Below are 25,826 nucleotides of genomic sequence, written 5' to 3'. Positions count from 1 at the left end.
TTCCTTGCAGGTAACCATGGTTGACAGAGGAAGAACAATGATTCCAAGCACCACCCTCCTTTTGAACCTTCCAGTCTGTTATTCAAACTCAATCAGCATGAGAGAGTGATCTCCAGCCTTGTCCTCATCAACACTCACACCTGTGTTAACAAGAGAATCACTGACATGTCAGCTGGTCCTTTTGTGGCAGGGCTGAAATGCAGTGGAAATATTTTTGGGGGATTCAGTTAACTTGCAAGGCAAAGAGGGACTTCGCAATTCATCTGATCACTCTTCATTATATTCTGGAGTATATGCAAATTACCATCATACAAACTGAGGCAGCAGACTATGTGAAAAATTAATATTTGTGTCATTCTCAACTTTTGGCAACGACTGTACATTCCAATCACGGGATATTTGACCTTTTAGAATAAGTAAGACACAGAAAGACGATGGATACAGCAAAGTGCAGTATGATTAAGCGCTTAACCGCATTTTATGGGTGGAGACTTTTTACTCTGTTATAGAACATCGCCAACAGAGACAGACACACAATCAGTGATACAGAGTGGGGTGGTGATGTCAAAGAGAGGGAGGGGAGGGCAAGAGGACAATTCAAGGAGAGAGAGATGGGGGGAGAGCAGGCAGGATATCAGGAAGCCCAAAACCTCCTGGAGGTTTATATGTCACAGGAAACCAGTGACATATAGTGTGCTGCCATCCTGTTAGAAGGTAACAGATTATTTTATTACAATGGTTAAATTGGATTTTCATTGTGTTCAATGGTGTTATTTGCCCCCTAGTGGCGCTTTCTGGTACTTAGAAAGACGACGCAAACAGGAAGTACAGAATTTGTTTTGCATGCATAGAAACAGCTACAAACAACGCTACAGTGCAGGTCTTTCAATATAGTTATTTGTCACGCTTCAGCCTTGGAAAAATATTTGTTTGTAAGTTCGATTCAAGCATTTAGCTAATGATGATAATCTTGTTATTGATAGAGTTGCTTACATATCAATGTTGGTTGCATTTACTCACAAATTGCAATTCCTTTAATGTATGTCGTTAGCTGTATTACTTTGCTCATGCGTCATGCAAACGAATTGTAAAATATACAATACTGTAGTTTTGTTACTGTTTCTAGTCTAATATGCTTTGTTATTCTACATAGATGGTTATACATTAGAGTAATGAAAGGAGCCAATTGCCATATGGTTAACAATTAGCTATATGGTTTGGCATCATGCCAGATGCATGGTACCTTAGCGCGTGCTTTGTATTTATGAAACTTCAAATGTTTAATGTACAGCTACAGTATGTCGGTGTGAATTGAACACTAAAGTATATTATTTTCTGTATTTTGCAGTTTCACAACATAAACGTTTTCAATGTATTCATTCAAGAAAAGTCACGCCTTGGGAGTTTTATTGAAGACTTAGTTGTTAGCTATCTGTCTAGTTTTGCATGGGAACGCAACTCAAAGGCAGAATATATAGGAAGGAACAAACAATCGTGCACATGCAAAAACACACACACACACACAGGAATCAATTAAGTCTACCCTTGACTGATTAAACAGTCACACCAGCAGCCAACAAGTGCAATAAGCCTCTAAAATAAACACAAGGCACAATCCTCTCGTTTCAATACCCATTTTTATTATCATATCAACAAACTGCAGGAGTAACAAACAAAAAAAGTTGAGAAGTTAAAATGACATTGCAAGACACAGTCCAAGATTGTATAACTTAACAGGGCAGATGTTACAGTACTGGCAGAGAAGCAAGAAAACCTCAGACTCCATATGGAGAACAGCAGCTGCTTGGTCAGTCATTAAGGTTTACTGTAGCCGGTTATAACATACACAAATTATATCAGAGGGAAGTCACAAATTAGCGAAAGTATGTGTTTGTATTGGTGTTTCAATTTCACTGGGCCCTCCTGGACATGAGCATTTCTCTGATGTTGTCCTCAGCATCCTTCACAGTGCGCTCCAGGTACGTCTTCTTTTGCTGTAGAGAGGACAAAAAGGACAGATTCAGTCAACCACTCATTTACCCATCATGACCTCAGAGGGATATTTTCCTTTCTGGAGATGGCAGATGTCTTCACAATACTGGGGAACACAAGGAATGGATACATGTCTACACAAATATGCCTACATACAGAGACACATTCTAAATAGTATTTCCTGAAACGTTAAAACGTTCTGTACAAAGAACTATCCAAATATCCACCCCTGGAGCCAGTTTCAATGAAAAGTTACTCTGCACGAAGTTCTAAATGCTGCAAGGGAAAAGGCCACATGTGCCACGGACACCTGGTGAGCGAGTCGGAGAATGTGGCCATAAAGGGACATTACAGCACCTTTCACAGATAGTTCAGGATCAATTCGATACACATCACCGACACCGCAACGCTATAGACCAGGCACATAGTTTCTGTTAATATGAATGTATAGGCCTACAGTCAGTCAAGTAATAACAAAGGGTGCTATTCCTACCCAGTCGGTCTTGCTCCACAGAATATATGGGCCTATAACAGAGAATAGGGGGATGTGCACTGCATGACCAAAAGTACGTGGAAATCTCATTCCAAAATCATGGGTATTGATGTGGAGTTGGTCCCCCCCGTTGCTGCTATAACAGCCTCTACTCTTCTGGGGAGGCTTTCCACTAGATGTTGGAACATTGCTGCGGGGACTTGCTTCTATTCAGCCACAAGGGCATTCGTGAGATCGGGCACTGATGTTGGGTGCTTGGGCCTGGCTCGCAGTCAGGAGTTCAAATTCATTCCAAAAGGTGTTCGATATGGTTGAAGTGAGGGATCTGTGCAGGCCAGTCAAGTTCTTCCACACCGATCTTGATAAACCATTTCTGTATGGACGTCACTTTGTGCACGGGGGCATTGTCATGCTGAAATAGGAAAGGGTCTTCCCCAAACTGTTGCCACAAAGTTGGAAGCACATAATCATCTAGAATGTAATTGTACAGTGGCGAGAAAAAGTATGTAAACCTGTTGAAAATACCTGGATTTCTGCATAAATTGGTAATTTCATTTGATCTGATCTTCAGCTAGGACACAAAAAGACAGTCTACTTAAACTAATAAAACAAACAATTATACGTTTTCATGTCTTCATTTAACACACCATGTAAACATTCATAGCACACGTTGTAAAAAGTATGTCAACCCTTGGATTTAATAAACTGGTTGACCCTCGTTTGGCAGCAAGATCCTCAACCAAATGTTTTCTGTAGTTGCGGATCAGACCGGATCAGACGGTCCAGAGGAATTTTGGACCATTCCTCTTTACAAAATTATTTCAGTTCAGCAATATTCTTGGGATGGCTGGTGTGAACTGCTCTCTTTGGGGTCATGCCACAGCATCTCAGTCGGGTTGAGGTCAGGAATCTGACTGGGCCACTCCAGAAGGCGTATTTTCTTCTGTTGAAGCCATTCTGTTGATTTACTTCTGCGTTTTGGATCATTGTCCTGTTGCATCTTCTGTTGAGCTTCAATTGGTGGACAGATAGCCCAACATTCTCCTGCAAATGTTTTGATGAACTTGGGAATTCATTTTTCCGTCAATGATAGCAAGCTGTCCAGGCCCTGAGGCAGCCCCAAACCGTGATGCTCACGTCACCATACTTTACAGTTGGGATGAGGTTTTGATGTTGGTGTGCTGTACCTTTTTTTCTCCACACATAGTGTGTGTTCCTTCCAAACAACTCAACTTTAGTTGAAAATATGCCAGTAGTGCTGTGGAACATCCACATGCAGTTTTGCAAACTTCAGACGTGCAGCAATGTTTTTTTGGACAACAGTGGCTTCTTCCGTGGTGTCCTCCCATGAACACCATTCTTGTTTAGTGTTTTACGTATCGTAGACTTGTCAAGAGATGTTAGCATGTTCCTGAGATTTCTGTAAGGCTTTAGCTGACACTCTAGGATTCTTCTTAACCTCATTGAGAATTCTGTGCTGTCCTCTTGCAGTCATCTTTGCAGGACGGCCACTCCTAGGGAGAGTAGCAACAGTGCTGAACTTTCTCCGTTTATAGACAATTTGTCTTACAGTGGACTGATGAACATCAAGGCTTTTAGAAATACTTTTGTAACCCTTTCCAGCTTTATGCAAGTCAACAATTCTTAATCTTAGGTCTTCTGAGTTCTCTTTTGTTCGAGGCATGGTTCACATCCGGCAATGATTCTTGTGATTAGCAAACTCAAATTTTGTGATTTTTTTTATAGGGCAAGGCAGCTCTAACCAACGTCTCTAATCTCGTCTCATTGATTGAACTCCAGGTTAGCTGACTCCAACTTTTGGATTAGCCATTAGCCTTTTCCAACCTATACTGTGAGTGTTAAAATGATGTATTCAATATAGACAAGAAAATACAATAATTTGTGTTTTATTAGTTTAAGCACACTGTCTGTCTATTGTTGCGACTTAGATGAAGATCAGATCAAATTTGATGACCAATTTATGCAGACATCCAGGTAATTCCCTTCACCCGAACTAAGGTGCCCGGACCTTACAGCCCTAGAGCATTATCCCTCCTCCACCAAACTTTACATTTCGCACTATGCATTGGGGCAGGTAGTGTTCTCCTGGCATCCGCCAAACTCAGATTTGTCTGTCGGACTGCCAGATGGTGAAGCATGATTCATCACTCCAGAGGACATTTCCACTGTTCCAGAGTCCAATGGCAGTGAGCTTTACACCACTCCAGCCGACGCTTGGCATTGTGCATGGTAATCTTAGGCTTGTCTATCAAACATCTCTGGAGAGACCTGAAAAAAACTGTGCAGCGATGCTCCCCATCCAACCTGGCAGAGCTTGAGAGGATCTGCAGAGAAGAATGGGGGACACTCCAACATTTTTGCTTTGTCATTATGGGGTATTTTGTAGATTGATGATGGAAAAAAATCTATTTAATCAATTTTAGAATGAGGTTGTAACAAAATATGGAAAAAGTTGAGGGGTATGAATACTTTCCGAATGCACTGTAGCGTGTATAATGTTCCTTGTCAAAACATGTTAAGACCCATATCTAAGGCAACATATGTGCCCTCTCACCAGTGTGGAATGCAGGAAAAGTTGAGCCTTTTGTTTATTCACAGATTTATGTTACGGTCAAAAACTAACGTAGCCAAGTGACGAAGCCTAAGGGGCCATCCCATTAAACAAGAATTATTAGGGACGCCCTATTGACCTCAAACAGGCAGTGTCATGGAGTCAATATACCCTCACCTACTGTTGAGCCTATGGAATCAATGCTGGTCCTCTTGCATTTATGTGGGTGGCTGTCAGGTCAGTGAGTCTTGTTGTACAGTGCATGGATCCTTACGTATGCGATGACCAGCTCTGAGGACTTGAGCCAGGGCAACAATGGCAAGCTAGAAAGACTGCACACAGACAGAACAACAAATAGACCCGTTGTCATGTCGGGTCCCTGCATCAGATGCAGAGGAAGCCTATTCTGAACTAATGCTGTTGCACGCTTGATGTTATCGAAGTTTCTAACAAATGTCAACAGAACAATTCTGCCAATGATTACTTGACATTTACAGATGACTCATAGCCCTATTTACTGTGCCTTAAAGTATTCATACGCCTTGACCTCGTCAACATTTTGTTGTGTTTCAGCCTGAATTCAAAATGGATTAAATAGACTTGTTCTCTCACCCAATACCACATAATGACAAAGTGAAAACATATTTTTAGAAATGGTTGCAAATGGATTCAAAATGAAATACAGAAATATGTCATATATTTTTCTTTCATGAGACCACGCCCAAATCCCCACCATTCGCCTAAAGAAAAGACGGAGATACAGGGGGCGGAGGTCGGGGTGCCTTGTGAGAACTTGTTGGCGAGTGGGTAAACTGCATCTACCATCCGTCCTATTGGCCAACGTGCAATCGCTGGAAACTGAACTGGATGTTCTACGATCAAGACTATCCTACCAACGGGACATTAAAAACTGCAATATTTTGTGTTTCACCGAGTCGTAGCTGAATGACGACATGTATAATATAGAGCTGGCTGGGTTTTCCGTGCATTAGCAGGACAGAGCAGCTACATCTGGTAAGACGAGGGGCAGGGGTGCGTGTCCATTTGTCAATAACTGGTGTGCGATGTCTAATATTAGAGAAGTCTCGAGGTATTGCTCGCCTGAGACAGAGTACATCATGATAAATTGTAGACCACACTATCTACAGAGAGAGTTCTCATCTATAGTCATCTATTTACCACCACAAACCGATACTGGCACTAGGACCGCTCTCAAAGAGCTGTATAAGGCCAAAAGCAAACAAGAAAATGCTCATCAGGGACTTTAGTGCAGGCAAACTTAAATCAGTTTAACCTCATTTCTACCAGCATGTTAAATGTGCAACCAGAGGGGGAAAAAACCAAAACTTTAGACCACCTTTACTCCACACACAGAGACAACAACTAAGCTCTCACTTACCCTCCATTTGGCAAATCTGACAATAACAAAACTAAAGAAAGAAGTACCAGTGACTCGCTCAATACGGAAGTGGTCAGGTGACGGGGATGCTACGCTACAGGACTGGAATATGTTTCCGGGATTCATCCAATGGCATTGAGGAGTATACCACCTCAGTCACCGGCTTCATCAATGAGTGCATCGACGACGTCATCTCCACAGTGACCGTAAGTACATATCCCAACCAGAAGCCATGGATTACAAGCAACATCCGAACCGAGCTAAAGGCTAAAGCCGCCGCTTCAAGGAGCTGGACACTAAACTGGACGCTTATAAGAAATCCCGCTATGCCCTCAGACGAACCATAAAAACAGGCAAAGCGTCAATATAGGACTAAGATTGAATACTACTACACTGGTACTGACGCTCGTCGGATGTGGCAGGGATTGCAAACTATTACGGACAGCAAAGGGAAACACAGCCGAGAGCTGCTGAATGACGTGAGCCTACCAGACGAGCTAAATGCCTTTTATGCTCGCTCGAGGCAAGCAACACTGAAGCATGCATGAGAGGACCAGCTGTTCCGGACAACAGTGTGATTACACACTCCATGTCCGATGTGAGCAAGACCTTTAAACAGGTTAACATTCACAAAGCTGCGGGGCCAGACTTATTACCAGGACGTGTACTCAAAGCACGCACGGACCAACTGGCAAGTGTCTTCACTGACATTTTCAACCCGTACCTGGCCAAGTCTGTAATACCTACATGTTTCAAGCAGACCACCATAGTCCCTGTGCCCAAGAAAGGGAAGGTAACCTGCCTAAATGACTACCGCCCGTAGCACTCACGTCGGTAGCCATGAAGTGCTTTCAAAGGCTGGTCATGGCTCAAATCAACACCATCATCCCAGACACCCTAGACCCATTTCAATTTGCATACAACATATCCACAGATGATGCAATGTCAATCGCACTCCACTCTCCCCTTTCACACCCGGACAAAAGGAACACCTATGTGAGAAAACTGTTCAATGACTACAGCTCAGCGTTCAATACCATAGTGCCCTCAAAGCACATCACTAAGCTTAGGACCCTGGGACGAAACACCCTCTGCAACTGGATCCTGGACTTCCTGACAGTGATGGTAAGGGTAGGCATCAACACATGACACACTGATCCTCAACACGGGGACCCCTCAGGGGTGTGTGCTTAGTCCCCTCCTATACACCGTTCACCCACGACTGCCTTGCCAAGCACGACTCCAACACCATCATCAAGTTTGCTGATGACAAAGATGGTAGGTCAGATCAACAACAATGATGATACAGCCTATAGGGAGGTGGTCAGAGACCTGGCAGTGTGGTGCCAGGCCAACAATCTCTCCATCAATATGAGCAAGACAAAAGGAGCTGATCGTGGACTACAGGAAAAGGAGGGCCAAACAGGCCCCCATTAACATCAACAGGGCTGAAGTGGAGCAGGTCGAGAGTCCAAACACACCAATATAGTCATGAAGAGGGCACGACAACACCTTCTCCCCCCCAGGAGACTGAAAGGATTTGGCATGGGTCCCCAGATCCTCAAAAAGTTCTACAGCTGCACCATCGAGAGCATCCTGACCGATTGCATCACCGCCTGGTATGGCAACTGCATGGCATCTGACCACAAGGTGCAACAGAATGTAGTGCGTACGGCCCAGTACATCACTGGGGCCAAGCTTCCTGCCATCAAGGACCTATATACTAGGCGATGTCTGAAGAAGGTCCAAAAAGTTGTCAAAGACTCCAGTCACTCAAGTCATAGACTGTTCTTCTCTGCTACTGCACGCAAGCGGTCCAGCTCCAAAAGGCTCCTTCAATTTCAAGCCATTAGACTGATGAACAATCAAACAGCCACTTGGACTATTTACATTGCCCTCCCCCATTTTATTTTACACTGCTGCTACTCACTGTTTATTATCTATGCATAGTCACTTCACCCCTACCTACATGTACAAATTTCCTCGAGTAACCTGTACCCCTCTGCACATTGACTCAGTACCGGTAGCCACTGTACATACTAGAGGTCAACCGATTATGATTTTTCAACGCCGATACCGATAATTGGAGGACCAAAAAAGCCGATAACGATTAATCGGACGATTTTTAAAATGTATTTGTAATAATGACACTTAAAATAAGTGTTCATTCAGTATTGTTGTAACTTAACTCAATAAAATCAATTTAGCCTCAAATAAATAATGAAAAATGCTAAATTTGGTTTAAATAATGCAAAAACAAAGTGTTGGAGAAGAAAGTAAAAGCGCAATATGTGCCATGTAAGAAAGCTAACGTTTAAGTTCCTTGCTCAGAACATATGAAAGCTGGTGGTTCCTTTTAACACAAATCCTCAATATTCCCAGGTAAGAAGTTTTAGGTTGTAGTTATTATAGGAATTATAGGACTATTTCTCTCTATACAATTTGTATTTCATTAACCTTTGACTATTGGATGTTCTTTAGGGCACTTTAGTATTGCCAGTGTAACAGTATAGCTTCCGTCCCTCTCCTCGCCGCTACCTGGGCTCGAACCAGGAACACAATGACAACAGCCACCATCGAAGCAGCGTTACCCATGCAGAGCAAGGGGAACAATCACTCAAAGTCTCAGAGCGAGTGACGTTTGAAACGCTATTAGCACGCACCCCGCTAACTAGCTAGCCATTTCACATCGGTTACACCAGCCTAATCTCAGGAGTTGATAGGCTTGAAGTCATAAACAGCACAATGCTTTAAGCATTGCGAAGAGCTGCTGACAAAACGCACTAAAGTGCTGTTTGAATGAATGCTTATGAGCCTGCTGCTGCCTACCACCGCTCAGTCAGATACTTGTATGCGCAGTCAGATTATATGCAACGCAGGACACGCTAGATAAAATAGTAATATCATCAACCATGTGTAGTTAACTAGTGATAATGATTGTTTTTTTATAAGATAAGTTTAATGCTAGCTAGCAACTTAACTTGGCTTACTGCATTCGCATAACAGGCAGTCTCCTTGTGGAGTGAAAAGTTATAGCGTTGGACTAGTTAACTGTAAGGTTGAAAGATTGGATCCTCTGAGCTAACAAGGTGAAAATCTGTCGTTCTGCCCCTGAACGAGGCAGCTATCCCACCGTTCCTAGGCTGTCATTGAAAATAAGAATGCGTTCCTAACTGACTTGCTTAGTTAAATAAAAGGTGTAAAATAATAATAATAAAAATTAAAAAAAATAGGCCAAATCGGTGTCCAAAAATACAGATTTCCGATTGTTATGAAAACATGAAATCGGCCCTAATTAATCGACCTCCAGTACATTGTTGTTTTGTGTTACTTTTTTACTTTAGTAAACTCCATTTCTTGATCTGCATTGTTGGTTAAGGGCTTGTAAGTAAGCATTTCTTGGTAAGGTCTACGACCTGTTGTATTCAGCACATGTGACAAATACATTTTTATTTGATATCATTTACATAAGTATTCACACCCCTTATCTATGAAACTCCAAATTGAGCTCAGGCGCATCCAATTTCCTTGGATCATCCTTGAAAATGTCACTACAACTTGGAGTCCACCTGTGGCCAATTAAATTGTTTGGAAATTATTTAGAAAGAAACACACCTGTCAGTTGACAGTGAATGTCAGAGCAGAAACTATGCCAAGCAACTGTCTGTAGATCTCCGAGATATAATTGTGATGAGGCATAAAGCTGGGGCAGAATATAAATATGCTTTTCATCGGCAGGGACTGGGAGACTAATAAGGATAGAGGGAACAATGAATGGAGCCGAACACAGGCAAATCCTTGATGAGAACCTGCTTCAGAGTGCAAATGACATGCTGGGGTGAAGTTTTATGTTCCCAAGTACCCCTTACTTTATAATTATGTATTGTACTGACTCTTGCACAGGCTCGATGTACACTCACTGGACTAACTACACACTCACACATACTGACACTCCAACACACACACGCATATTGTTGCCACACAGGTTCCTTCACGCACGCTGCTGCTACTGTTTAATTATCTATGCAGTCACTATACCCCCTACTTACATGTACATATTACCTCAATTACATCAACTAACCCGTATCCCTACACATTGACTCGGTACCGGTACCCCTTGTATGCAGCCTCGTTATTGTTATTTTATTGGCAGTACTATTTTCCCTTAGGTTTTATTGAAAATCTGTGGAAAGACTTGTTTGCTTAACATAGCTTGAGAAAATCTACAGGGAATAATGGGAGAAAAATCCACAAATCCAGATGTGCAAATCTGATACAGACATACCCAAGTTGACTCAAAGCATTAATCGCCGCCAAAGGTGTGACACGGTCGCCAGGTGTATGATGTTTTCTCCGACACATTGGTGCGACTGGCTTCCGGGTTAAGCGGGCATTGTGTCAAGAAGCAGTGCAGCTTGGCCGGGTCGTGTTTCGGAGGACGCACAGCTCTCGACCGTCGCCTCTCGAGTCCGTACGGGAGTTGCAGCGATGAGACAAGACTAAAGCGACATCACGCTACCACGTTCCCCAAGGACACCCCCACCCACACTCAACTCAAAAGGTGGCGCACAGAATGCAAAAATATTCTTGGAAATATTTAACCTCCACACATTAACAAGTCCAATAGCTCAAATGAAAGATAAACAACTTGTTCGTCTACCCAGCAAATCAGAGTTCTAAAATGTTTTACGGCGAAAACATAGCACATATTTATGTCAAACCACCACCAAAGACACAGCTAATTTAAATAGCCATTTTGTCGAACAAAAGATGCAATCACAAACGCAGGATTAAAAGAAAAATAATTCACTAACCTTTTGAAAATCTTCATCAGATGACAGTAATAGGACATGTTACACAGTACATTTATGTTTTTTTCAATAATATGCAATTTATATCCATAAATCTCTGTTTACAATGACGACATGTTCAAAAAATGCTACAAAAATGTCCGGAGAAATTATGATAACCACCAGATAACAGCAATACACATCATAAACTTTGACTAAATATACATGTTCTACATATAGTTAGAAAGATACACTGCTTCTTAATGTAACCGCCGTGTTACATTTATTTTTAACGTTACAGAATTCGTTCACTAGGCAATAATCTGAGACGGCGCTCAGACATTAGCAATATTTCTCCGCTATGTTGGAGTCAACAGAAACACAAAATTACCACATAAATATTCCCCTACCTTTTGATGGTCTTCAATCAGAAGTCGTGGAAGGAGTCATACTTTCAAGTCTGCGTCTTTGGGTTATCAAACGTGACAAATTCCGGCTGAAATGCAGCCAAAATTCGAGGGGTTGCCCATCAAAACTTCAAAATTACATATATGTCGACTAAACTGGTCAAACTAAGTGCAGAATCAAGCTTTAGGATGTTCTAAACGCGCAACACAATTCTCAACTCGAACAGACAAACTCACATCATGTAATGATTCCTGGAAGAAAGGGAACTCCAGGCACGACGCGTGCATGAGAGTGCATGTATTTTCGCGTGACCAGAAAGTTTTTGCCCGCCAAAGGGTGAGAGAGCGCGGGATTTTCACAATGAAACGCCCTATTGAAAGGAGACATCTCGCCGAAGACATAGAAACATACACATCACAGACAAACTGAATTGGTCCACTCACACTGACAGCGTCGTGAAGAAGGCGCAGCAGCGCCTCTTCAACCTCAGGAGGCTGAAGAAATTCGGCTTGTCACCAAAAGCACTCACAAACTTCTACAGATGCACAATCGAGAGCATCCTGGCGGGCTGTATCACCGCCTGGTACGGCAACTGCTCCGCCCTCAACCGTAAGGCACTCCAGAGGGTAGTGAGGTCTGCACAACGCATCACCGGGGGCAAACTACCTGCCCTCCAGGACACCTACACCACCCGATGTTACAGGAAGGCCATAAAGATCATCAAGGACAACAACCACCCGAGCCACTGCCTGTTCACCCCGCTATCATCCAGAAGGCGAGGTCAGTACAGGTGCATCAAAGCTGGGACCGAGAGACTGAAAAACAGCTTCTATCTCAAGGCCATCAGAGTGTTAAACAGCCACCACTAACACTGAGTGGCTGCTGCCAACACACTGTCATTGACACTGACCCAACTCCAGCCACTTTAATAATGGGAATTGATGGGAAATGATGTAAATATATCACTAGCCACTTTAAACAATGCTACCTTATATAATGTCACTTACCCTACATTATTCATCTCATATGCATACGTATATACTGTACTCTATATCATCGACTGCATCCTTATGTAATACATGCATCACTAGCCACTTTAACTATGCCACTTTGTTTACTTTGTCTACATACTCATCTCATATGTATATACTGTACTCGATACCATCTACTGTATGCTGCCCTGTACCATCACTCATTCATATATCCTTATGTACATATTCTTTATCCCCTTACACTGTGTATAAGACAGTAGTTTTGGAATTGTTAGTTAGATTACTTGTTGGTTATCACTGCATTGTCGGAACTAGAAGCACAAGCATTTCGCTACACTCGCATTAACATCTGCTAACCATGTGTATGTGACAAATAAAATTTGATTTGATTTGATCTGATCCCAGATCCATAGCTGGTTGGGGAGGGTGGGTGCGATGACGTCAAAGTTGGCCCAACTTTCCTGATAACAGAGAGAGTTTGGGAGAATGGCTGCCCTGTGAGTTCTGCTTCACATACAGACATAATTTCAACGGTTTTAGAAGCTTTGGAGTGTTTTCTATTCAATAATAATTATTATATGCATATATTAGCAATTTTGGACAGATTTGTTTTCTGTTTACTATGGGCACGCAATTCCTCCAAAGGGGGCAGTATTCTGCTGAGCTCTAACTGGTTACTAACTACCAATTGGATACCACGAAATTGGGGAGAAAAAGGAGTAAAAATAAATAAAAAAACATTAGGTCTTAATTTAATAAAAAATAGAATTTAGGCTATTAACTTAAGCGCACCCGACATGCAGGCGTCCCATCTAGCCATCTGGAAATGCAAATGTGCTACGCTAAATGCTAATAGCACTCGTTAAAACTCAAACGTTCATTAAAACACACATGCAGGGTACTGAATTAAAGCTACACTCGTTGTGAATCTAGCCAACAAGTCAGATTTTTAAAATGCTTTTCGGCGAAAGCATGAGAAGCAATTATCTGATAGCATGCAACACCCCGAAATACCTGAAGGGGACGTCAACAAAATAAATAGCATAGCCGGCGCTACACAAAACGCAGAAATAAAATATTAAACATTCATTACCTTTGACGATCTTCTTTGTTGCCACTCCGAGATGTCCCATAAACATCACTATTGGGTCTTTTTTTCAATTTAAATCGGTCCATATATACCCTAAATATCGATCTATGGAAAGTGTGTGATACAGGAAAAAAGACCGTTTTTAAACGCAACATCATTTTTTAAAATTAAAAAAGTAGACGATAAACTTTCACAAAACACTTCGAAATACTTTTGTAATCCAACTTTAGGTATTAGTAAACGTTAATAATCTATCAAATTGATCACGGGGCGATGTGTAATCAATAGCTCCACGTCTTGAACTCATGGTGGAAAATTTCTCATCCAAAACATCCTGTCGGAGACCGGAAGGAATTGGCTCTCTCTTACTCGTTTGACCAAGAAACAAAGCCCAGGCAATTGACAAGACTGGCGACATCCTGTGGAAGCTGTAGGACTTGAAATCTCAGCCCCATATAATTTGGTTTCCCATAAACAATACATGCAAGTGGCGCATTGATACTTTTTCCAGTTTTCAGTGATCAGTTTTACTAGCGCTTTTCGATGAAACACAGGCTCTGTTATAGTCACAGCCGTGATTTAACCAGTTTTAGAAACGTCAGAGTGTTTTCTATCCACACATACTAATCATATGCATATACTATATTCCTGGCATGAGTAGCAGGACGCTGAAATGTTGCGCGATTTTTAACAGAATGTTTGAAAAAGTAGGGGGTAGGCTTAACAGGTTTTAACAAAATGTGGAATAGGTCAAAGGGTATGAATACTTTCCGAAGGCATTCTATTTGATTTCAATCACTTTGATGGCACCCCTTTTGATTCGAACAAAAATGTCATACATATTTGCTCATGGTAAAAGTGGTTTTATATAATTTAAAAGGTCTCTTTTTTTTACCTTTAAAATTATTTATTTTTCTCACTTTCTTAGGGTGTAGATTAGACCCTATTTTACATCATCCGAGGTGTTTGTGTTGTGCCTGCCATTGGTTGAGACACAGCATACTCTTGAATACAGACTGGGTGTCATTTCAAATCGTAGAAATAGATTTCATACAATGGACATTCAGACCACTGCAATTTAGCTAGCACATCATTGAAATTGAAACGTCCAAATAGTTCCACAGATTGCCACTGGTCCACCCACCATTGAATGTCTGTTCTACTATCGATGTTATTATGATTTCAATAAGTTTCCTATGGGTGATTGAGAGTATAATTTAAAACTGATATTCTCATTCAAGTCAACATTCTGTCGTAGGAGATTCAGAATTTGTTGGTAACATATGTAAGACGTTTTATATTCATCAAATGTGTGTAAGTTAATTCTCATCAGAATGGTATTTTTATATAATACTGTGGCGAGGTTGCAGTTATCTGTTCTATGTCAAGACTAAGTTGCATGGGCCGCTGAGAGGTCAAAGTGTCATCATGTGTAAACATATCTATTACTCCCTACCTTTCCCAGTGGGGAAAGGAGGGTGGCAGTGTCTGGAATCATTCTATGCTCCCTCTAATGTTGTTTCTATCTTAACCTATAGCCTCATTCTCCTCTCTGTGAGTTTGTATTTAGAGTTGGTTGTATCTAAATTACAATTTGATATATGCCTGTTGATTTGGAGGACTGGTTTATGGTTCTGGGGTTTGGGAAAGGAGACAAAGCTGAACAATGAATTATGTCTATGCTGTCTGACTATGTGTGATCTTTGCTATAAAGGATCCCATTTTGCCATTGTGTGGGGACTCTCAACTTTTCATTAGAGATACTGAACTGTTGAAAGTCAAAATGCTATAGAGCTTATATAATTAAAAATGGACGTTGATAACTAACTCTGACTTGTGTGTGTGTGGTTTACTCCCATGATTTGGTAAATAGCAATTAACAATTAACAAATAACAATTCTCTGATGTGTGGACCTCCAACCATCTGTGTTGCCAGTTAATTTCTATTTCACTCCCATTTTAATACATTTATCAGCCAAAACATGGCACCCACGCTGTATTTAAGAGCATGTTGTGTCTCAACTGGTGGCGGGCACAACACAAACACCTCAGATTATGTCAAATAAGGTCTAAGCTACAACATTTGCGTAAATGAAAATAATTTACATTGAAGGTTTAAAAAATAAAAATGTTTAAGAATTTTATTTTAACAAATTGTTTTCAAGAAACTATACAAGAGTTTGCCAACTCTGTAAACTTTTCAACTATATAAAACTCAACCGTTTGTCTTTTCCAGTGATGAAGAAATGGATGGTAGGGTATGCAAAACGAGTCAACTTTGAGCCCCTCTATCTCATGAATATTTTGGCATTCAGGTCTAAAAAGTTACTTTTCAGGACCACTTCAACCATGTGCAAATATGTATGGACATTTGTTAAAATCAAAATGGGTGCGGTCAAAACGTGATTGAAATCAAATGGAATGACCCCAAAACAAACATTTCCATTTCATATATGGATGCAAATCACATTGGTTCTTTGAACACCATGAGGATGCTGCTGAAGTGTTAAATGGCTATATAACCAACATCTACCCACCCTCCCAAACCCCAAGGGTAATAACAATAAATCACCCCTTAATAACCCGTTGAAAAAGAGAAGAACTATAACAGAGGCCACTGACAGTTGTTTAAAAGACATGTCATCACCCACGACAGACTAAAGTACAATGACAGTCTGTACAGTGGCCAAAACAGTGCCTCATTAACGTCATTGTTACTGCAGTCATCACACATACCTGGGTATCATGAGGGGAAGCAGGCCCACTGGAATACTGATGACATCATGTAAAACCTCATAAATTACCAGTGGAACCCCTCTGAGATGAGTTCATGCACGGACATGAGAGAACTTCCAGGCTGGATCTAAATACAGTGTGAATGGGTCCATTGGTGGCAACCCTGGGCTCCCGAGTGGCACAGCGGTCTAAAGCTCTGCATCTCAGTGCTAGAGGCGTCACGACAGACACCCTGGTTCAAATCCAGGCTGTATCACAACCGGCTGTGATTGGGAGTCCCATAGCGCAGCGAAAAATTGGCCCTTGCGTTGGCCGTCATTGTAAATAAGAATTTGTTCTTAAGTGACTTGCTTAGTTAAATAAAAAGGTTAAAACATTTAAATTATTTAAATATTTAAATTATAAAAAAATACAAAAATGGGTCTCTCTGTACACAGGTGTGAAAAAAATTAAATGACATCCCAAAGAGTAAAGTGACTCAGGGTCTGAGATAGGAGTCATTCACTGACAGTGGGAAGCAGTTAGCCTTTACAAACAGCGAGCAGTTTTGTTTTTGGCAACAAACGCATATAGAACAAAGAAGACTCTCCAAAAGTTCAAAACCATAAATGTGGTCTGCCATTTGCAGTCTTCCAGCTGACAAGCTATTTGTTTTTGTAGCATGAGCCACACAGTAACCATGGGAAACAGCACAGACTAATGAAACAGAAAATGGCTGGGAGGCATTAGTTGGCAAAAAAAAGGAAAATAACATCTGTTTGACATGCCAGTTTTATTACGAGTGAGTGAGGCTATGACCACAATCCTGTCCCGTAAGAGGGGAACCCTGGGCGTCGCTCCAGAGCCACGAGCATAGAGTTGACCAGGGTGATGTCATGGGCTTGTCTGGGATTACACCACACCACTGGACAAGGCCACATTCAGACCCAGGGCCAGAAACCACACATACAGAGCTTTCAGAAAGTATTCACATGTTTACAAACTAATTAAAAATGAAAAGGTGAAATGTCTTGAGTCAATAAGTATTTAACCCCTTTGTTATGGCAAGCCTAAATACAGTGCATTCGGAAAGTATTCAGACCGGTTGACTTTTTCCCATCTTGCTGCGTTACAACCCTATTCTAAAACAGATTAAATTATATAAAATTTCCCATCAATCTACACATAGTATCCTATAATGACAAAGCAAATACAGGTTTTTAGAAATGTTTGCAAAGGTATAAAATTGTTTTAAAAATGAAACACCTTATTTACATAAGTATTCAGACACTTAGCTATGACACTCAAAATTGAGCTCAGGTGCATCCTGTTTCCATTGATCATCCTTGATGTTTCTACAACTTGATTGGACATGATTTGGAAAGGCACACACCTGTCTATATAAGGTCCCACAGTTGACAGTGCATGTCAGAGCAAAAACCAAGCCACGAGGTCGAAGGAATTGTCCATATAGCTCCGAGACAGGGTTGTGTCTAAGCACAAATCTGGGGAAGCATACCAAAACATTTCTGTTTCGGCTCAATTGTTTCGAGCAGGACACAATGCTCATTTCCACAAGGACGAAACTAGGAACTGCTCTTCTGATCGAATGCAGACAAAAGACCACAGTGTGAAACATTAGTTTAAACATTTTTAAAAGATCCAGCGGACGGCATTCTTTGTGACCAATATTTCCTGTGGCGTATGGGACTTTTGTCCCCATTGGGCCATGTTCTTGACAGGTCAGGCTGGAAAGTCATTCTGACATGATACATCTCACGCCACAGGTTCAATCAAGGTTGTTGGGGTTAATGAACGCCATGTTATTTGCATTTCTATGTACTTCAGAAGTAGAGAAATAGGAGTGAAACCCCAACTCAACACCCAGGAAAAGCTATTTGTGTCTGCTGAAACTTGAGTAAGGAACAACTCTTGGAGTCCCACTTAAAGATGCTACAGAGAAGTTGTGGGAGTGTTTGTCTCTCTGTTTGTCTCTCTGTCACTTTCTATATCTAAACACATAGCGGAGAGAATTCCATGCTTGCTGCGCTAAAGAGGTGGTTCTCTCAGTCACTTCCGCCATGGCCTGATAACCCAGTGTCACTGTCAAGTTGCTCGAAATAGACACAGGGCCATTCACACAGCCACTAACTTCATAAGGGAAGAACACATTTGTATATTTTAGAAGTGAATAATATATTATTTGCACCATTTGTATTTGGCAAGCATGAGATGCCTGTTTTTTCAGATATCCGTTTCAACCCAATATAAAAATGCCCTTAAGCCATCATTCATTTGGTCTCAAATATTAATAGCATACATGGTACAGAAAATGATACAGGTGGAGACAGCAGAGAGAAAACAAACATCTGTTTCTGATTTTTTTAAAGAGCGGCTGTGGAAGGAATGCAATAACTGGTTTTAGGGCACACAGTGTATTGACTACAACATCTACAGTAGGGTTTGGGTCAATTCAGAAAGTGACTGGAAATTCAATTCATGAGTTGCATTTCAATTCACTTCCTTAACTGAGGGTATGTAAAAGTGAATCGATCCCAACACTGATCTACAGGAAGTCTTAAGCTAAGTGGGAGAGATATCGAGGACTGAACCTTTGAAATATTCAAAAGTGTCTGGATCTGTGCACACATAGGCGGCAGGTAGCCTAGTTGTTAGAACGTTGGGCCAGTAACTGAAAGGTTCGTGGATCAAATCCCCGAGCTGATTGTAAATAACATTTTGTTCTTAACTGACTTGCCTAGTTAAATTTTAAAAATTAAAAATCTGCGCCAATATTACTGCATACCTCAAGCTCCTTAATTTTCTCATCTGCTGTCTTCTGTTTGTAAGTCAGCTGTGTGTTGATATCTTCTTTAGACTGCAAGATGAACCTGAGAGAGCGAGAGACGAGAGCATTAAGTCAGTGTGTGAGGTGTCTCAAAAACCCAACCCTAGGCAACAGCAGAGACTAGGGTCTGGTTTGTTTCAATGACGGACTCTTTTAGCATAGAGCGGGGGCTCCAACAGGTCAATCGCAAGCAACCAGTAGCTCGCAGCCCACATAAGAGTAGCTCGCCAAACAACTCAGAAAGTACATGCAATATTTCATGTTATCTACTGCAAACTGTCATAAACAAATCTCACAAGTATCAGACACCACAAGCTCCCGGCTACTATCTAATAAACGGAACATTGACATTATCCCACACCTGGTTAAACACTATTGGCGTAAAAAGCCAAACATAATACAATATCTGCCAATTAATTTCCAGCGATATAGCCTGTGTGTGGTGCATGCGTTTCTCTATCACTGTGCGTGTAACAGAAATACTTTCCCCAAAACCTTTTCAATTAAATGTTAAGTGCAAAGTAGGCTTACCTGGCAGAAGTATATCATGAGTAGGTATATAATTTGTATCTACCATGTTATTTGCTAACTGACATGAAATGAGCAGCAGCCGTACAGAACCATTGCTAGACCGGCACATTTCTCACTCGCTAGATGCACAATTAAAAGGCCCAGATGCGCAATTAAAGGGGAATTACGCACACAAACACACAAAAAATTGTTTTCTTCAAGACCTAAAAAAAGAAAATGGTATTCTAATGTGATTTAAGCATTGACATGGATAACTCAGAGTATACAGCTCTGGAAAAAAATTAAGAGACCACTGCAAAATTATCAGTTTCTCTGGTTTTACTTTTTATAAGTATGTGTTTGGGTAAAATTAACATTTCTGTTTTATTCTATAAACTACTGACAATATTTCTCCCAAATTCCAAATACAAATATTGTCATTTAGAGCATTTATTTGCAGAAAATGAGAACTGGTCAAAATAACAAAAAATATGCAGATGTCAAACCTCGAATAATGCAAAGAAAATAAGTTCATATTCATTTTTAAACAAAACAATACTAATAAATCTTGATCTTTGGAAGAGCTCAGAAATCAATATTTGGTGGAATAACCCTGATTTTCAATCACAGCTTTCATGCGTCTTGGCATGCTCTCCACCAGTCTTTCACATTGATGTTGGATGACTTCATGCCACTCCTGGCGCAAAAATTCAAGCAGCTCGGCTTTGTTTGATGGCTTGTGACCATCCATCTTCCTCTTGATCACATTCCAGAGGTTTCAATAGGGTTCAGGTCTGGAGATTGGGCTGGCCATAACAGGGTCTTGATCTGGTGGTCCTCCATCCACACCTTGATTGACATGGCTGTGTGGCATGGAGCATTGTCCTACTGGAAAAACCCTAGATGTCTAGTTTGCGTCAACTATTATTATCCAACGCATACAATGACATTCAAGACGATTCTGTGCTTCCGATTTTGTTTGGGGAAGTCCCTTTCCTGTTCCAGCATGACAATGCCCCCGTGCACAACACAAGGTCCATAGAGAAATGGTTTGTCCAGATCGGTGTGGAAGAACTTAACTGGTCTGCACAGAGCTCTGATCTCAACCCCATCAAATACCTTTGGGATGAATTGGAATGCCGACTGTGAGCCAGGCCTAATCGCCCAACATCAGTGCCCGACCTCACTAATGCTCATTGCTGAACGGAAGCAAGTCCCCGCAGCAATGTTCCAACATCTAGTGGAAAGCCTTCCCGGAAGAGTGGGGGCTGTTATAGCAGCAAAGGTGGGACCAACTCCATAATAAATACTATGATTTGTAATGAGATTCGACGAGCAGGTGTCCACATACTTCTGGTCATGTAGTGTATGCTTTGATTTCTAAGACATTCTAAGGTTTGTATCATTCACAACTAAAGTTCCCAAATAACAAAATTTAGCATATAGGACCTGTTTCAAATGATCCCTTTTACACTCACTTCATATGCGCACTCGCTCCATAATTGTAAAAATATCATTTATATTTCATTCAACTGAGTTCAATTATATTCTTCTTACTATAAAATCATAATATAAAATAATGTCACGGGACTGATAAGAATATCTTGTCAGCTAAATGAACATGCTAACCTATGGCAATGAACATAGCCAGATAACTAACATAACATTGGGCTCCCGAGTGGCGCAGCAGTCTAAGGCACTGCAACTCCCTGTATCACAAACGGCCGTGATTGGGAGCCCCATAGGGCAGCACATAATTGGCCCGAATTTGTTCATAATTGGCTTGCCTAGTTAAATAAATGTTAAATAAATAAATAAAATAAAAATATATATATAAAAACGAATTCTGTTCTTCTGAAATACATTTTCTTTATATCATGTTTCTTTAGAACTGACTAAAATAAATAATGGATTTATAGTGATGGTGTATATTTGGCATGACAGCGGTATTTTGCATGACAATAACTAGCTGACAATTTCATGCCCGCCACAGGCCTTGTTGGGGTTGCAAGAATTTTCAGATATGAAAATGGGGTTGTGGGCAAAAAAGTTTGGGAACCTCTGCATAAGAGTATATGACAAGATGAACAGTCATCTACAACAGTGGTTCCCAAACTGTGGGGCTTGCCCCCTAGAATTGCAAGAAAATATATTTTTAAACTGCAAAATGTTCTTTGCACCCCATGACAAAATATGTAGAATTGAAGGAAATCAGCTTTTAACCTGTAAAATTCTCTCCACCATCAAGAGTTTGTGTCATAAACAGTGCTTGTCCCCATTTGAAAAAGACATGGTGAGTTTTATAATAATAAAAATATATAACATTTAATGGTGTTACTCATAACTATTTATAACAAATGTTACATATATATGTATCTGTTATAATTCATATATAGGCTACATGAATACATACATAAGGACTACCTATGTTTCTTCATGGGAAGTGTTCTATTAGTGAAATCCAATAGTAAAGACAGAGAATACTACTCACATGCGTCCTACTCCTTCATACATGCGGGTGTTGTCTGGTAGGGTTTTTATTTCTGCATGTGTCAGGTTGGCATGTTTCTTCATGCGAGTGAGCTGGTCGATCTGAAGATCTGCCAGTTTCGCCTTTTGTTGTGTGTCAATCATTTTCGATTGCAGCTCTGCAAAGGCCTGCATGAACAAATATGACAGCATTATTTCAAACATCAGACCTGCGTTTCTATAAAAATACATATTTGAAATCGCTTGAACAGTGCTCGGTGGGTGGGGTTTACACTTTTAGGATTTTTCTATTGCAATAGGCAAGCTCAAGACTAGCAGAGTTTTAGTAAGTATTTGAAATGATGGCAAATAGTGAACCTAGGTCTGGTCAAAATGATCCCATTGTCCTATCACTGAGGAACCATCTGCTCATTATAGCTAGCGTTAGTTAGCAGGCCAGCTATAACAGCCTTGCGCTTGGACTTGTTTTAGTTTTGTTTGACTAGCTAGGTCTAATATTGGCTGATGAAAATGTAAGTGATGACTAATCGTGTCAAATCTTTCATCTAGCTAGTATATACACACCGTTGCTAGATAGCTAACCCAACTGCCACGAGCTAGCTAACTAACTGACGGCGCATGAATTCAGAAACTAAACGTTAGCGCACAAGCCATGCAGCATGACTCAATCACATCTTAAAGCTTTGATATAAATAACACATACATTTTTGGTAAACTGTTGAATCATTTCCCCGTTACACTTAACTTATTCGACCATTGTATTTGATAGAAAGAATGAAAAGAGGATTAAATGATTTACCTTCTTCAGCTCTAAATCTATGGGGGCCGCCATGTTGAACACGAGAACGTAACAACGAAACCACGCCCATAAAAGTAGCTTCCAGTTTCTGCCTTGTTCAGCCCGCCCAGAGACGTACTTTTACCATGCATCATTTTATTTGACAAATGGATTTCTGAAAAACATTTGGTTTAATGATTATGGCTGGTATAATGTCATATTTTGCCAGTATCATCAAAGCTGTAATACATGTTCTGTGTATGTGAGAGTACCATGGCCTCTACCTTTATGGTATACACATATTCAATTTGTAAGTCGCTCTAGATAAGAGCGTCTGCTAAATGACTTAAATGTAATGTAATGTATTTAGCGGATGTACCGAAATGATTATGTTTCTTGCTCCAACTATGCAGTAATATCTAACAATACAAGCAAATCTAAAAAGTAAAATAATGGAATTAATTTACATTTAAATATTAGGATGAGCCAGAATATGTGCAACATTTTTCCACATTTTGTTACGTTTACAGCCTTATTCTAAAATAGATTAAAACATTTTTCTACACACAATATCCCATAATAAGAAAGCAATTAGCTTTTAATTAACACATTTATAAAATAAAAAATGTATTAAAATAAAAAATAAAAGTATTCAGATCATTTACTCAGTACTTTGTTGAATCACCTTTGGCAGCGATTACAGCCTGGACTCTTCTTGGGTATGACGCGACAAGCTTGGCACACCTGTATTTGGGGATCTTCTCCCATTCTTCTCTGAAGACCCTCTCAAGCTCAAGTCAGGTTGGAAGAGGAGCGTCGCTGTACATCTATTTTCAGGTCTCTCTAGAGATGTTAGATCAAATTCAAGTCCGGGCTCTGGCTGGGCCACTTAAGGACATTCAGAGACTTGTCCCGAAGATACTCCTGCTTTGTCTTGGCTGTGTGCTTAGGGTCGTTGTCCTGTTGGAAGGTTAACCTTTGCCCCAGTCTGAGGTCCTGAGGGCTCTGGAGCAGGTTTCATCAAGGAGCTCTCTGTACTTTGCTCCATTCATCATTCCCTTGATCCTGACTAGTCTCCCAGTCCCTGCCGCTGAAAAACATCCCCACAGCATGATTCTGCCACCACCATGCTTCACCGTAGGGATGGTGCCAGGTTTCCTCCAGACAGACGTGACACTTGGCATTCAGGCTAAAGAGTTCAATCTTGGTTTCATCAGAACAAAGAATCTCGTTTCTCATTGTTTGAGAGTCCTTTAGGTGCCTTTTGTGGGAGCGGGCTGTCATGTGCATTTATTTGACTGAGGAGTGGCATCTGCCTGACCACTTTTCCATAAAGGCTTGATTAGTGGAGTGCTGCAGAGATGGTTGTCCTTCTGTAAGGTTCTCCCATCTCCACAGAGGAACTCTGGAGCTCTGTCAGAGTGACCTTCAGGTTCTTGGGTACCTCCCTGACCAAGGCCCTTCTCCCCTGATTGCTCCGTTTGGCTGTGTGGACAGCTCTAGGAAGAGTCTTGGTTGATCCAAATTGCTTCCATTTAAGAATGATGGAGGCCACTGTGTTCTCTTCAAATGTTATTTGTCACATGCATCAAATACAATAGGTGTAGACCTTACAGTGACGAATGTGTGTGAAAAATAACAAATAACTAAAGAGCAACAATAAAATAACAGTAACGAGGCAGTATACAGGGGGTACCGGTACAGTGTCAATGTGCCGAGGCACAGGTTAGTCGAGTTAATACAGTGGGGCAAAAAAAGTATTTAGTCAGCCACCAATTTTGCAAGTTCTCCCACTTAAAAAGATGAGAGAGGCCTGTAATTTTCATCATAGGTACACTTCAACTATGACAGACAAAATGAGAAAAAAAATCCAGAAAATCACATTTGTAGGGTTTTTATGAATTTATTTGCAAATTATGGTGTAAAATAAGTATTTGGTCACCTAGAAACAAGCAAGATTTCTGGCTCTCACAGACCTGTAACTTGTATCCTCCATAACTGCTTATGTTACACCTCCATATCTGCAGTGAAAGATGGTGGACCTAGAGCGGTGTTTCTCAAACATGAGACATACCTATGATCGGTCTTCTCACAAAAACGTCTCTAGCTTCCGTACAGTTTGACCTACAAATTTGTATGACCACTCTCTGGAAATTGGAGACCCTCGCAAACACGGTGGTATTCTAAATTTTCCTCTACATCCTCCACAAGTGTCAGGGGACTTGTCTGAAGTCAGAACCGTCTATGTGCCAACTTCTGTTTGTAAAATCCAAAATCTTTGGGCTACAAACTTGACCCCACTTGTCACAATGTTCTCCGCTTTTGCCCTACGCTTTTGCCCAATACGATTTGATTTGATTTGATTCACGGCCCCTGGGGCAAAATAAGTTTGACACCCCTGACGTAAAGTCTATCAGGCCATTATCATTGTGTAATTGAAAGACACTGTCACCAGATTCTCAGGGATGTGCATCGGCCTTCAGTTTGACCCTCTCCTCATTGTCAAAGTTGTATTCACCTTGTTTATGATACCTGATATAACAATGGATAAATACTGTAAATATGTGCCATTCGTGGACAGGACAGGTGCACAGAGTTGGTGATCCTTAAACATCTCAAACCTTCTCAAAGACAGAAACAGATACTAAGGCACACTGACCTGATGGCCATTACAATGGTCATGACTGTCAGATACAGAAAGGATACCCTTATGATGTATTTTGCATCATATTATGCTGCGTTTTGCATC

General features: G+C 40.9%; 1 protein-coding gene across 1 annotated transcript; it reads right to left on the bottom strand.

Moving 5' to 3' along the window:
- Positions 1–1,620: 1,620 nt before the first annotated feature.
- Positions 1,621–23,195, bottom strand: pfdn1 (prefoldin subunit 1). Its single transcript, XM_046307435.1, has 4 exons — positions 23,099–23,195; positions 22,301–22,467; positions 19,258–19,342; positions 1,621–1,994 (listed from the first exon to the last, which is right to left on the bottom strand). Exons 1-4 carry the CDS (start codon positions 23,129–23,131, stop codon positions 1,911–1,913), a joined length of 369 nt encoding a protein of 122 aa, XP_046163391.1. The 5' UTR covers positions 23,132–23,195; the 3' UTR covers positions 1,621–1,910.
- Positions 23,196–25,826: the final 2,631 nt, after the last annotated feature.

The sequence above is a fragment of the Oncorhynchus gorbuscha genome, linkage group LG16 (assembly GCF_021184085.1).
Source record: "Oncorhynchus gorbuscha isolate QuinsamMale2020 ecotype Even-year linkage group LG16, OgorEven_v1.0, whole genome shotgun sequence".
NCBI classification, from domain to species: Eukaryota; Metazoa; Chordata; class Actinopteri; order Salmoniformes; family Salmonidae; genus Oncorhynchus; species Oncorhynchus gorbuscha.
This window is presented reverse-complemented; position numbering and strand designations above follow the sequence as displayed.

Excerpts from the sequence above, each read along its gene's own strand:
- pfdn1 (XM_046307435.1), bottom strand. The coding sequence starts at position 23,131 with ATGGCGGCCCCCATAGATTTAGAGCTGAAGAAG. Across the intron at positions 19,343-22,300 it reads TATGAAGGAGTAGGACGCAT|GTTCATCTTGCAGTCTAAAG; the intron begins GTGAGTAGTATT and ends TCGCTCTCTCAG. Across the intron at positions 1,995-19,257 it reads AGAAAATTAAGGAGCTTGAG|CAAAAGAAGACGTACCTGGA; the intron begins GTATGCAGTAAT and ends TCCTCTCTACAG.